The 15,212-nt window shown below is 37.3% G+C and overlaps 1 protein-coding gene across 2 annotated transcripts in view; it reads left to right on the top strand.

The window, feature by feature from the left end:
* LOC127623546 (inositol-trisphosphate 3-kinase B-like) overlaps window positions 1-15,212 on the top strand; it is a 45,920-nt gene that overhangs the window by 24,552 nt on the left and 6,156 nt on the right. For both annotated transcript variants that reach the window (XM_052097927.1, XM_052097926.1), the window contains exons 3-6: window positions 4,314-4,413; window positions 5,293-5,506; window positions 7,688-7,892; window positions 12,250-12,351. In XM_052097927.1, coding sequence (XP_051953887.1) covers window positions 4,314-4,413; window positions 5,293-5,506; window positions 7,688-7,892; window positions 12,250-12,351 — 621 coding nt within the window. The remainder of the gene's footprint in view (window positions 1-4,313; window positions 4,414-5,292; window positions 5,507-7,687; window positions 7,893-12,249; window positions 12,352-15,212) is intronic.

Genomic DNA, 15,212 nt, shown 5'->3' with positions numbered 1-15,212 from the left:
AAATCTCATAGAAATTAATTGATCAAAAGGTGTGGGAACCCTCATAATAAGTTGTTTTTGCAGTTAATAATAATAGTGATAAAAGTGATAACATAAGTAGTAGTGTTGTTATTATTAATAGTATTAATAGTAGGTTTTATTATTATTATTAATGATAATAGTAATTGTTTTTGTAAAAATAATTACAATAGTAGTAGTAGTAGTAGTAGTAGTAGTAGCTATTAATTATTATTTGTTGTTAATTATTATTTATTATTATTCCTGATTATATTATTAATGATTATTACACCCGTATATATAGAGCACCTTTCAAGTGGGCCAATGTGTTTTATATACAAGTTGAAAGTAAAATGTATGTATTCCAAAAGGAAAAAAAACATTCTCCATGGGAAAAAAATGGCACATGGAAAACTGCTGGAGATTTGAAAATGTTCCTGTCAATGGGCTATGTTCAAACATGGCATGTAAACTCTATGTTTGTGTTATCGCTGTTTGGGTGTTTCTGACATGGGTCGAGGGAACCCTCATGCTCTAATAGCTACAATCTTATTAACATCCTTCCTTATACTTTTCCAAGCAACGATGCCGACTCCTGGATCACTGACTTTCCACCATGTGCCTGTAGGGGTGGCCCTTGTTAGGGGTATAGAGGGGGGACACAGGAAATAGACCCCCAACCCTCACTGCCACGCTGCATTCTCTTTAATATGACATCTCATGGGCGCACCATTGGAGCAGAACAGGAGAACCTTTATGTGACAGAAAAAACTTCATGCTGCTCTCGGACAGTGGTTAATACCATTTATGGGCCTCTTTTTCTGTCTAAATTTAATCAGACCTTTCGTCATGGAAGTTACAGGGAGTAATTTAAAGCTTATTGCTGTCATATCCACTCATAAAAACAGTGCAGCACTCAAATGCCAAATTAATACCATTTATTTAATTGTGATTTGAAGAGATCACATCAATTATTTTTTATAATTTACTCACCATGTTCCAAACTTGTATGACTTTCTTTCATCTGTGAAAAACAAGAGGGCAGAATGTTAGGGACTGACAGCCTCAGTCAACAGTCACTTTCATCATATGGATAAAAATGCATTGAAAGTGAATGGTGACTGAGACTCACTGCCTTAATGTGTTCCATGAAAAAAAGAAAATCATTTGGGTTTGGAACAACAGGGGTAAGTGAATGATGATAGAATTTTCATCTTTGGTGATCTTTCCCTTTAAAATGTTTAAATGTAAATTGATATAAATTTGGAAAACTCTTATATATACACCGATCAACATTAGAACCACATGCCTAATATTGTGTGGGTCCCCCTCATGCCGCCAAAACAGAGCCAATGTTATTCTTCTCACCAATATTGTTACTGTAGACTTTGTCAGTTCAAACCAGTCTGGCCATTCTCTGTTGACCTCTCTTATCAACAAGTCAATTCCGTCCACAGACTACTGCACAGAACTACTGCTCACTGGATGTTTCTGTTTTTGGCACCATTCTGAGTAATTTCTAGAGAATGTTGCATGTGAAAATCCCAGGAAATCAGCAGTTACAGAAATACTCAAACCAGCCTGTCTGGCACCAACAATCATGCCACCGTCCAAATCACTGAGATCACATTTTTTTCCCCATTCTGATGGTTGATGTGAAAGTTAACTGAAGCTCCTGCACTGCTGTCACACAATTGACTGATTAGATAATCGCATGGATGAGTGTTGGTGCCAGACGGGCTGGTTTGAGTATTTCTGTAACTGCTGATCTCCTGGGATTTTCACATGCAACAATCTCTAGAATTTACTCAGAATGGAGCCAAAAACAAAAACATCCAGTGAGCGGTAGTTCTGTGGATGGAAACGCCTTGTTGATGAGAGAGGTCAATAGAGAATGGCCAGACTGGTTCAAACTGACAAAGTCTACAGTAACTCAGATAACCGCGGGTTGGCGCTGTTTTGGCGGCACCTACACAATATCAGGCAGGTGGTTTTAATGTTGTGGCTGATCTGTGTATGTAACAACAAACAGCTCAAATAACTTGAGCTAAAAAACAATCTGATTCATTGCATCGCTGTTAATTGGCGTTCCACTGCCCATCCAATTTGCATGTCTGCTTGTGTGCTTGTCCATTTTCCTTTGAATCAAGATGTTTTTGCATGAATTAGCACTTAGAATGTGTAAAAAATTTGTGGAAGATATGAAATAAGTCTGATATCAGCTTTATCACTGCTCATCACAATCTGTTAAATCATCTAAATCTGATAGTAAAAGTATTGTAATAGCTTAATCTTTAATCGGTTTACTATTGTTTATTCAAAATGCATGGCAAAGCACAAGTGACCAGACTTTGAATATGCTTGCTTGTGTTTGTTGGCTGGATGGGCTCTCTATGTTTGGAGGGGGTTGATTTGTGGTCATAGTGTGCTCAGTGATGTACTGCTCTTCCTGGGAGAGCTGGATCGAAATGTGCTGGGGTGGGGGTTGTAGAGGTAGAGAAAGGCTTCCCTGGTCACCCGAGGAAACCCCCCATTCATCTCTAAGATTGGAGTAAAGAATGTGTTTGCCATGCCAAAATGGAAAGTTTAAGAGATTACACTCAAGGACATTTAGTGAAGTGGAATAATAGTGAATGGCTCAACAGAGCAGCTCCTCTTGAACTGAAAACAGAGCCTGTTATCTGTAGTGTGAGTGTGTCCAAATAGAGCTAGAATATTTTGAGAGGGTTCCAGGTGAAAGAACTCACCTTGACAGAAAAATAGCTTTGAAAACACTGCACACCGTGTCACTTCCAGAATCGGGTATAGTGGATGTGTTTCATTAACCTTAGAATCTTTATGTAACGTAATCCACCTAAGATGCATATTATGTTTAGAAATTGTAAAAGCTACATGGAAAGAACTATTATTTTGTCAATCATTTTTTTTTATGATAATTGTTGTTATGTTGAATTTAATTGGATGACATACATTTTATTCAATATTTTGAATATACTGAAAGTGAAGTACAAGTTTAGGTCGAGTAGTGCAATTGAATTGGAAACATGGAAACCTAAAATATCTTACTATGGAATGCTAAAAATAGCAACTAAATCTTAGTCTAGTCATATTTATCTAACATATCCGCCCATCTAAAAGTTTGCAAATCTACTTGTTCAAAATTTTTGCATGAATTGGCGCTCAGATTATTTGGAAAACCATTGCAAGAAATAAAATCGCTTTAGTATCAATTGTATTGAGCTTATCACTGCCTTCCAATTGGTTCATCAAAATTTGGCCAGTGCAAGAGCTCTAGATACTTTCAATGCTTTAAAACAAATCTCATCTATTGATGAAATTACGCATTTATTTTAAGGTTTTATATACTGTAGTGAATCTGATTGTATGTTTATAAACAAATCTTTTGCTTAAAGTGCTTTAGTGTGCTGTGCAAACCATGATATCAGCACTGACTACCTCAGGAGTGGCCAGCAGATGTATGTAAATTCATGTAAAAGACCTGTTTGTTTATTCTCCCACATATTGTATTCTGGGTTTTGCTGTAGGAAAATGAACCCCACCTGCCAAACCTTATATAACTAATTACATAAGTAATAATTATTCATATTCCTTCAGGCACGTGTTCAGCTGCATGTATTGGGTAGTTGACAAATTACATGGACAAGATTTTAGGATTTGTTATATTATACATAATGAACAGTGATGTTATAACTAGTTACCATTTCTTTTAAGTTTGAACCATTTTAATCACATTTTAGCTTTTCACTTAAATAGTCTTGCAGTGTGATAAATACATTTTTAGAATTATAAATGTTCCATGAGTCTCCATTGAGTCTCAAAAAGTGGGAGCCATAAAATCTGCATACGCAAAATTATATAAGTATTATAAAATGTTGTTTAAAATGCACTACTTAACATGTTAACTACATTTTTGCCTTTATATACAAATGCCCCAAAAAGTATTTGGACAATTAAGCCACATTCATGAAAAATATATGAATGTTATTGTATTTGAAACAAAATATCAAGCCAAAACCAAGTTTGTAATTATAAAGCACCTGTGGTTACTCTGCTAGGGTACATATGTGAACGTTAGTGGAAATTGTGTAATTACATGTATACATTGACTACATAATGGTACAAATGGCTTGGACCATTATAATGCAATGATATTCATAGATTTTAAGTATCCCTTAAGTGTCCAAATACTTTTAGGGCTGCTGTATTTGTTGCCATTTATAGCCAGGCAATTGTTTATTACTGTAGCATTGAAATCTAAATGGGACTTACCTTGTCCAATCTTTGTCATTTAACAGCATAAATCATGGAAGAAGATCAAGAACATGGTGCAATGGTCACCATTTCTGATGTCCTTCAAGAAGAAGTACCCTTGGATCCAGCTGGCTGGCCATGCAGGTAGGCCTCAAAAGGGAGGTGCATATATTACATAACCTCAGCAAATACATTCTTAAAACAGTGAATCTTAGGTCAGAAACATACTTTAGTCAATTACACAGGCACAAAAACTTGGCCAAAGCATTGCAAGCCCAAAGTCCTATTGTAAATACTTAATGCACATTCTTGCGTAACAGTGGAAGTAACAAACCTAAGTAGAGTACTAAGGGGGCAGATTCTTGTCTTTAAATACCTTCAAATTGTCATGCCTTTAACTGGAAGTTTTATTATTCAGTTAGCTAGCTATTACAACATTCAACAACATTCTCTTCGATCTGTGAAAGTAGCTGACCCGAAAGAGAAATCTGACTGTAGAAGAACACAATTTATGTAACTTTCACAATTCTGCCTGCTATAGCACTTCTTGTGGCAACACTTAGAATCCAAAACATACTTCTGTAGCATTATTAATTGCGCTCTGACACATTTTCAATGACGTGTAAAAATGAGCTTGCATAGCTAGAAGTGTTTGCATTCATGTATGTTTTGGGCCCTATGGTACACCTATCAGCCACAACATTAAAACCACCTGCCTAATATTGTGTAGGTCCCCCTTGTGCTGCCAAAACAGTGCCAATTATACAGTTATCACCACAATTATACAGAGTGGTTATATGAGATTCCATAGACTTTGCCAGTCTGGCCATTCTCTGTTGACATCTCTCATCAACAAGACATCAATGCTGTAAATGTGCTAATTTTAGCAGCTTAGCACTCTGCAGCTCTCGATTTGTTACCCACTGAAGCTAAGCGGGGTTGAGCCTGGGCAGTACCTAGATAGGAAACCTTCTGGGCAAAGCAAAGTCCTTATTAATACTGCTCATATTCTGCTCACTTCAGGAAACTTTAAGGCAGGGGCGAATGGTCGTATCCTGAAGAAACACTGCGAGTGTGAGCAGCAATGTCTCGATAGGCTAATGAGAGATGTGCTGAAGCCTTATGTTCCTGCATACCATGGAGATGTAGAAAAGGATGGAGAGAAGTACAATCAGATGGAGGACTTGCTGGCGGATTTTGACTTGCCCTGTGTGATGGACTGCAAGATGGGTGTCAGGTCAGTTGCACAGAGACGAGGAGGGAATATTAACTTTTTTTGCTGCTACAAAGTTTTGAACTTAGAAAAATTAAGATATTAGCCTTTTGGTTAGCTGCTAATATTTATTTAGGTAATGTATTATGGGTGAACTATGCCTAGTCGCCAACCTAGACTGTTTAATTATTGCATATTCTTCAATCCTTTTTGAAAGAATTGAAATGGACAACAGACTTAAGGAATCAGTGAGTTTTTACTGTGAGGAGCAATCCAGCTGGACCATTTCAGGCAAGACTTCTTCTGTACAATAAGAAAAAGAAAGGGAAAGAAAGAGATAGAGAGAGAGTAAAGAAATATATAATTCACTAATGCGAATGAAGTAAACCAGATTAGTCCTCTATGCTAAGATTGAATCTTATTCTTATCTTGGACTTGTGCAATTGCTGTCCACTTATTAAACTGATAGTTGTTCATTAAAATAAAGAGTTCCATCCACTGACCCATTACTTGTACAGATGTTAAACATTCCAAGCACCATAGAACTTCTATAAAAATGGAAACTGTGCAGAAGAGCTGCTCTTTGTCTTCTAATTGGGTGAAAGATAGCTGTGCTTGTTTGCCACTGGTGTAGGGAGACCTTAAAACCCAATGGTTAGCGCTCTTCACTTTTCCCACTCTCACGGCTTGACTTTCTCATCTCCGTTGTTTCTGGGATCACTAAGTTTGCTGTTGCAAGCCTGACCACAACACAGCAGCAGCCATGGACAAATAAAGAGATAACCAGATGTTCTGGATTTCTGCTGGCCTGTCCAATCCAAACAATGCTATGTTTTAAGATTAATGCACATTCGGTCCACTTAGCAGTTTCTGTGTTACCATTTACAAAGAAATGTCAGACTTATCTGCTAAAAAGACTAGCTTAAACCAATATAAATTACATGCTTGTCCAGGCTGTTTTATGCTGGTCTGGTGCTGGTTTAGGTCATGCTGTTCACAGGCAAAAGCTCCAGCAAACCAGCATCCATCCTGGTCAAATAAAACACCTAGCTAAAAAAACAAAACATCCAAACATATGCTGGTCGGCCAGCAAACCAGCATCCCTTGCTGGGGACCAGCACACATGCATCGCATGCCATTCAGTCATCATCCAAAACAATATTTGCTGGTTAATCAGTATCCAAAACACAATATTTACATTTACATTACATTTATGCATTTGGCAGACGCTTTTATCCAAAGCGACTTACAGTGCACTTGTTACAGGGACAATTCCCCCGGAGCAACCTGGAGTTAAGTGCCTTGCTCAAGGACACAATGGTGGTGGCTGTGGGGCTCAAACCAGCGTCCTTCTGACTACCAGATTACCAGTTATGTGCTTAGACCACTACTCCACCACCACTCCTGCAGTATTTGCTGGTAAACCTGTAAACTAGAATGCCATGCTGGTCAACCAGCATCCAAAACATACTATTTGCTGGTCAACCTGCACACCAGCATCCCATGCTGGTCAGTCATCATCCACAAAAATGTATGCTGGTAAACCAGTACACTAGAATGCCATGCTGGTTAACCAGCATCCAAAATATTATATTTGTTGGCCAACCTACACACCAGCATCCAAAAAAAAATATCGGTTGGTCAGCCAGCACACCAGCATCCCATGCTGGGGTATCAGCATCTAAAACACAATATTTGCTGGTCAACCAGGACACCATGCTTGAAAACCCGCATCCAAAACACAATATTTGTAGTTCAACCAACACACCAGCATCCAAAACACAAAATTTGTAGGTCAGCTTGCACAACTTGGTCAACAAGTAAACCAGCATACAAAACACAAAGTTTGCTTGTCCACCAGCATACCGTGCTGGGGACTAGCAAACCAGCACACCAGCATTCCATGCTGTGGTCCAGTGCACAAAACACATTCTGACTAGCAATGCTTGACACCTTACCAGGTTGGTTCAGGCTGGTTTAAAAGGAGAGAAAATGTTTACTATATGAAGATTTAGTTTAATAGGAACTCCTTTGGTTAACAACTCCCCTGAAATATCCCTCTGTCTAAGATCGTTTTCAAGAGAAATTTATTTTTGTATGCTCTACGAACTTCAAGAGAAAATTAATGATGTTGCAACACATGCAACACGATGAGTAAATGACACTGAAACTGAGCCAGTGGTAATTTTATCTCTCCTCTTGCAGGACGTATCTGGAGGAGGAATTGACGAAAGCCAGAAAGAAGCCTAGCTTAAGAGCCGACATGTACCAGAAGATGATTGAGGTGGACCCTGATGCTCCGACGGCCGAAGAACACGAACAGAAAGCGGTCACAAAGCCGCGCTATATGCAGTGGAGAGAAACCATCAGCTCCACCTCTACACTGGGCTTCCGGATTGAGGGCATCAAGGTGAGATGTTCTCATCACGCTATGATGGAACTTTGCCACTTCCCCTTGGTATGAAACCAACAGATGATTGAGCAGACGATTGAGATGAAATAGCAAAAAATCTTCAACATCCTCATTTGAATAATACAGTTGAAGTCAGAAGTTTACATGCACTTAGGTTGAAGTAATTAATACTCATTTTTTGTTATTAACAATTTTTTATTGATTCCAATCATAAAACATACAAACACAACATAAAATACACAATCAATTCTTAACATTAAACCCCTCCCCCCGAACACCCCCCCACCCAACACAATCACGCACTAGTGGTCACCAACAACTGGAACATAAAAATATAAAACATTTAAATAAAAAAATTCAAACAACATCATTAATACACATACCCAACTAAACTACAAATCCCTCTCCACAGCCCATCCCCAAGAACCCTCCAAAAAAGCCAAATAACCCCCCCAATTCCTGACAAACAAATCACATTTTCCCAGCCTTCTAAAAATCACCTCCTCAAACGCCGCCACCCTGCCCTTTTTAATAAATATCCCCAATGTTAATACCCGTCCCATCACCCAGGATACAGAGTCTGGGGCAAAATGAAAATTGAGTGTCCAATACCTCACACATAAAGCTCTTAACCTTCAACCAAAATTCTTGGATCTTAACATGTGTTGTGTCCCCGTCTTCTGATTGGCACCGCCAGCAGGAGGGTGTGTCTTTAAGACCTAGCCTATACAATCTAGAGTGGGTCCAAAAGAATCGATGCAAAATCTTAAATTGCATCAGACGGCCCCTTGCATCTCTGGATGTAGACTTGATGCTTTTTAGAATCCAAGCCTGCACTCCCTCCTCCAATACCAAATTTAAATGTTTCTCCCATAATCTCTTGAGAGAAGACGAAGCTTCGTCCCCCTGACTTTGAATTAGCAGGGAGTAATACACTGATGCCTCATGACCTTTTCCAAAAGCAGTAATCACCACTTCCAGAGTAACTGCCGCTTTAGGGGGGTGTATACTACTCCCAAAAATACTGCAAAACAGGTGGCGCAGCAGTAAATACCTAAAGAACTGAGATCTAGGAATCTTAAAATGTTGAACCAAATTTTCAAAAAGATCTCAACACTCCACTCTCATATAGGTCACTGAGTGTAGTAACCCCCCCTCACAATCCACTCTGACCAACAGAAAGGTGACTTATTAATATGTAATTTTGGGTTCAGCCATATGCTTGAGGCTACATTTAAATAAATGTCTGAATGAAACACTCTGGACACGTGCAAATGAGAGATAACGGGGTGTGACTTAACTTCTCCAGTTATTGTAATAGAAAGGCTTTGGAATGGCAAAATAGGGGCAAGGATTTCCTGTTCAATACAAAAACAGGGAGGGACTCTCTCAGGTGGAAGCGACCAATGAACAAAATGTCTGAGACCAAATGCATAATAATAAAACAAAATCTTGGGTAGGCATAGCCCAACTTTGTCAATAAGCCAGTGTAATTAGTTGAAATGTAATCTGGGATGTTTACCATTCCAAATAAAAGTCTTCACTATGCTATCATATTGCTTGAAATAAGATAGGGGGACATCTACATGGAGAGATTGTAGCAGGAAGTTGAATTTTGGAATACAATTCATTTGATAATGATAATGATATGGGGATTTCCTTTTCCCCATATTTGGCACCAGGCACTCACCAGGGTATGATCTGAGACATAGGGCAGTCAGCAACAGAGGGACTTATAAAAACAATTATGGACTGATGAAAAAAATACCTACCTGATGGGTTCAAAAGTCTCCAAATATATGTAAGACACATCCTGTGAAGCATCACTGTTGCCCTAGGGGGCTTACACACTTTTGCTTCACTATGATCAAGGACTGAGTCCATCAGGACACCAAGAAAATCTCCACCCCATATCTTCCCAAAATGTTCTGCTTCCTTCAGGGAAAGACGCGTTTCTTGAAGAAACACAATTTCATATTTATTAAGTTTAAGAAAATAAATAACCTTCCTTCTTTTTATGGGGTGTCCCAATCCATTCACATTCCACATGGAGAGAGACAATCCACTCATATTAACATTTTACATTTTGACATATTAGAAAAAAGATTGTGTGTCAAAAATTAAATTATTAAGACTACATTCCAACATTAGTGTAACACTCAAACCCCAAACTTCCCCCCGAACCAAACAAACAGCAAAAAGACAAATTTGCATATTAACCCTGTGCATGACAGCGCCAAATGCCGAAATGTCCTCTGGTCAAATGAAACAAAAACTGTACTGTTTGGCCATAATGACCAACACATAATGACCATCATTATGTTTGAAGGAAAAAGGGTGAGGCTTGCAAGCCGAAGAACACCATCCCGACCGTGAAGCATTGGGGTGGCAGCATCATGTTGTGGGGGTGCTTTGCTGCAGGAGGAACTGGTGCACTTCACAAAATAGATGGCATCATGAGGAAGGAAAATTATGTGGATATATTGAAGCAACATCTCAAGACTTCAGCCAGGAAATTAAAGCTTGGTTGCAAATGGGTCTTCCAAACGGACAATGACCCCAAGCATACCTCCAAAGTTGTGGCAAAATGGCTTAAGGACAACAAAGTCAAGGTATTGAAGTGGGCAGAACTAAAAAAGCATGTGCGAGCATGGAGGCCTAAAACCTGACTCAGTTACACCAGTTCTGTCTGGAGGAATGGGCAAAATTCCAGCAACTTATTGTGAGAAGCTTGTGGAAGGCTACCCAAAATATTTGACCCAAGTTAAACAATTTAAAGGCAATGATACCAAATACTAACAAAGTGTATGTAAACTTCTGACCCACTGGGAAGTTAATCACTTTGTAATACCGTCACATCCAATTACAATGTTAAAATAAAGTTGTTTACTATGAAATAGTTTTCGACTATGTAGCCTACGTCATCTATGGGTCATGTTTTTCTAGTTTTAAAGTATTTTTTTTAATGATGTTCAGGTTTTGTCACATATTCCCTTAATTTTAAGTGAGCCACAAATTACAGAAAGTGAAACTAGAAGTGCAGTGCTGTTTTAATCCAGCGAGTCATGGCAGCTCTGTACCTATTCCTGTTTTAATGAAATAATGGCCTTCAGACTTGAGGTGACGGGGCAGGCATGGCTTTTCTCAAGAGGATGATTGCAACTGAATGTTTTTGTCATACACACAGGCTGTTTGTGGCACATCCATTGAGCCCAACATCAGTCAGTGACAGGCCATGGCTCTCACAACATGATTTCAGTCCTATAATTCCGGCCTTAACTACACCTGGCTTTAGTTACATAAATACATCTTCTAGGAAAATTTCAAAGAGATGTAATAAAGCTCTAAAACATTTAATTAATTAAGTCAAACCAGACTGCCCTGATTCCATTAAGAAAGGGAAGAGGTGATTAGAAAGCTTATGGTTGGTCTGTGTCATCATTTTCCAAAATAAATCTGTTAATGAGTGCTCTTCATTGGAGCGTTCCAGACGTCCTGCATGAATAGTTGAAGGGATGTTCTCCTTCACACTTCCCGTCAGCAAAAAGGGGGGTTCTCCCCCACTTTCTTTCCTTTCATGGATAAAGAATGCCCTGGGTGGCTCTAGATTAAGTATTTTTTGAAGAACAGTGTGGCTGAACATAGAGGCACATTATTTCGCCCACAGTCTAGAAATGTAACGTTGTAGATTCAAGAATTAGTGGTGATTGCTAAGGCAATTACTCTTACTGATACTAAGGAGGTTATCAAAATGTTGGCTTAAAAATGTGTCACCATTTGTATTAAAGATATTAATGATGTCTCAAATTGTGCTGCTAGTGAGAGCTGTGCTATTCATTGTCAAAGCAATACAATTTTGCTTTCTGGACTGTAAAACAGGCAAATAAATCCCATAGACTTAAACGGAAAAAGGGTAACAAAGCCATATCTATGGATTTACTATCAACTTTTTCTTAGCCCATTAATTACTCATCTGACAACTACCCAAAACGCCCTAGCAACCACCCAGAAGATCCTAGTGAGTTTTGCACAAGCAAGCACCAGTAAAATTTTTCAGAATATGTAAAAATCAACTTATGTTTTTCACTCTACTGTTTAATGGCATGAAATGTTCCACGTTGCTCTCAATGCAAGATCGATAGTGTGGTGTTGTTTTAACATATATGGTCATAACATGTTTTCTATGTACGATATCTATGACTTGGAACTTGATGGCGATATCTATGACTTGGAAAAGGCTAAATATATAAATTTTTCAGCAAAAATGTTTTGCTTTAAAAAATATAGGCTTTAAAAAAAAAATCAGATTTTGTCTGACACTCACAATGAATTCCCTTCCCTTTCCCTCCTACAGAAAGAGGATGGAACAGTAAACAGGGACTTTAAAAAGACCAGGACCCAAGAACAAGTGACACAGGCCTTCCAAGACTTCGTCAAAGGAAACAAGAACATCCTGGTAAGTTTGTGCTCATGTGTTTGTGTGCTTTTGGGCCTTCTGCCAGTTTTAAACTCTTGTGTGTGCGAAGCAAGTGACAGGTGGAGCAAAACTCTTCTTGTTTACCACCCAAGATGGTTTGTGTAACTAAGGGTTTCCTTTGTGCGGTGCAGCCCTTCAGGGTTATAGATGTTTGAAACCCAATGAAAGCTCACCTGCTACTGTATTTGTCAGGGAAAACCACTCTTCAAGTAGCACATACACTTACAATACTTGATTATGTACACAGAAATACACACATGCAAATACACTGTACTTTGCATAATGCGATTGTTGACACTAGGCAATGCTTGTGTACATTTTATAGTATGTATGAGTGTCATTAAAGTACCCTGAAAATTCTTACAGATTTAAATACGTTGTGAAATAAATTACATTGCAAGGCAGGGCTCCCTAGTTCACTTGGAACTGGGATGTTTTCTCAGTGTCAAGCCTTATAGATAAACAGTTCCAAAGAACTTTGTCCTTGACTTCTTAATCAGCATTTATTTAACACTGTGTTTGTCCATATTGTGTCCTGGAACTTTACGTGCATCCTGATTCACTCACATACTGAGTATATATTTTACGAATTAACTGAGGTTTATTGCTACAGTGAATGTATAGTTGTTGATCCATTATTTATATGCTTAATTAATGTTATTATTTTGTGTTATCAAGTCAAATGATAAAAACCATTTTTGCCAAAGGCAGGAAGTCTGATTATAGGACACTAAAGTGACAACCATTTGACTCATCCACAGGTGGCAATTAAAATGTTGGTTTATCTCTGTTTGATATCTACTAACTTTAAAGGTATTATTCATCTAAAAATATTTCTATAAGTCTCTTATTATTTTCCCAGATGTGTATGACTTTCTTTCTTCTGCTCAACACAAAGACTTTTAGAAGAATATTTCAGCTCTGTAGGTCAGTGCAATTAAAGTGAATGGTGACCAAAATTTTGAAGCTCCAAAAGCACATAAAGCCAGCATAAATGTAATCCATACGACTCCAGTGGTGAAATCCATATCTTCAGAAGCAATATGATAAGTTTAAGTGAGAAATAGATCAATATTTAAGTCCTTTTTTACTATCAATCTCCACTCTCTTTTTCCTATTCTTATTTTCTTTTGTTTTTTGGCGACTCACATTCCTCGTTCATATCACCAACTACTGGGCAAGGAGGAGATTTTATAGTACAAAAGGACTAAATAGTGATCTGTTTTTCATCCACACTTAACATATCACTTCAGAAGATATAAATTTAACCACTAGAGTTGTATGGACTACTTTTATTCTGCCTTAACGTGCATTTTGCAATTGGTACCCTTTGAGTTGCATTGTGGGGATCTACAGAGCAAAGATATTCTTCTAAAAATATTTGTTTGTATTCTGCAGAAGAAAGAAAGTCATAAACATCTAACTTGGTATTATGGTGAGGAAATGATGAGATAATTTTCATTTTTGGGTGAACTATTCCTTTAAGAAATCAGTGATTGGCCAAGGACATTGAAATAATTTTTTGTTTTATGCATTTTCAATTTCACCATAGCTCTTCCATACATAATGTTTTATACAAACATTAGCTATGCATACATTACAGTGCAAAAGTTGTAGGCAGTTGTAAAAAAAAAAAAAAAGTATATTTTAAAAAAGAATTATTTTTATTTATTTATTAACTTAATACAGAGTGTAGTAAACATAAAATAGCCTTTCATCTTAAGACAAAGGTTTTTGTGAATTTTTTACAAAACAAAGTACTGATATTTACTGATAAATAGGGTTGGGAGGGTTAATTTAGAAATGTTGAAATGTATTCCACTACAGATTACAGAATACATGCTGTAAAATGTAATTTGTAACGTATTCCGTTAGATTACTAAAGGTCAGTAACGTATTCTAGATTTTTTCACTTGTTTTGACAATAAAAACTCTACCAGTACAGTAAGACAAAATACACGTTAAAAATACATTCTCTGAAAAACCTAAATATCGTATGCAGTGTTGTTTCTAAAACAAGATAAATCAAATTGATCTGGTTTCAATGATTTTTAGATATTTTACAGGAAAACAACACAAACATTATTATGAAGAATATGATTCTTGACCTAATATCAAAGGTCTCACTATAAAAATAGAATTTATGATCTAACGGGAATTTTCTTGTTTAAAAAAAATATAATCGCGCCTGGTAACATGTGCATGTAAAATGTTTAGAAATAGCATTTTAGCTTAGCGTAAAGCTAACAATTTATACAAGATGTATTTCTATTTCATCTGCTCCAAACTTACTTCAGACTTACTTCTCTGTCTGCTCGTATAAATGTAACACATCATAAGAAAGTGTTTTGCCGCTGTTCAAATGCACTTTGGATCGCATCATTTATATGTAATCAATATTAAATGAAACAAATGACAATAAAATGCAAAGTAATCTCTTCAGTAATCAAAATACTTTTCGAATGTAACTGTATTCTAAATACCAGTTATTTAAATTGTAACTGTAGTGGAATATAGTTACTTATGTTTTGTATTTTAAATACGCAATCCCATTACATGCATTTTGTTTTCCCCCAACCCTGGTTATACAATCGATTCGTTTTGTCTAGTTTTTAGTGTTAAAAAGTCATTTTATTTATTACAAAAATATCTTCTGACTTCATTAATTTCTTGTATAGTAGGTATTTTGGGCTTTAAACATTTCTTTGTAATAGTGAGTTTTAACATGCAACTAGCATTATTCTGAATCAATATTTGATTCAAAACCTGATAAAACAACACTTGAGCAGTGTTTTTAGTGTTTAACCCTTGTGCGTCCTTGTGGACATTTTTGGCTTTTT

This window comes from Xyrauchen texanus, chromosome 30 (genome assembly GCF_025860055.1).
Source record: "Xyrauchen texanus isolate HMW12.3.18 chromosome 30, RBS_HiC_50CHRs, whole genome shotgun sequence".
NCBI classification, from domain to species: Eukaryota; Metazoa; Chordata; class Actinopteri; order Cypriniformes; family Catostomidae; genus Xyrauchen; species Xyrauchen texanus.
Note: the sequence above shows the minus strand (reverse complement) of the source record. Positions and strands in the feature narration are given on the sequence as shown.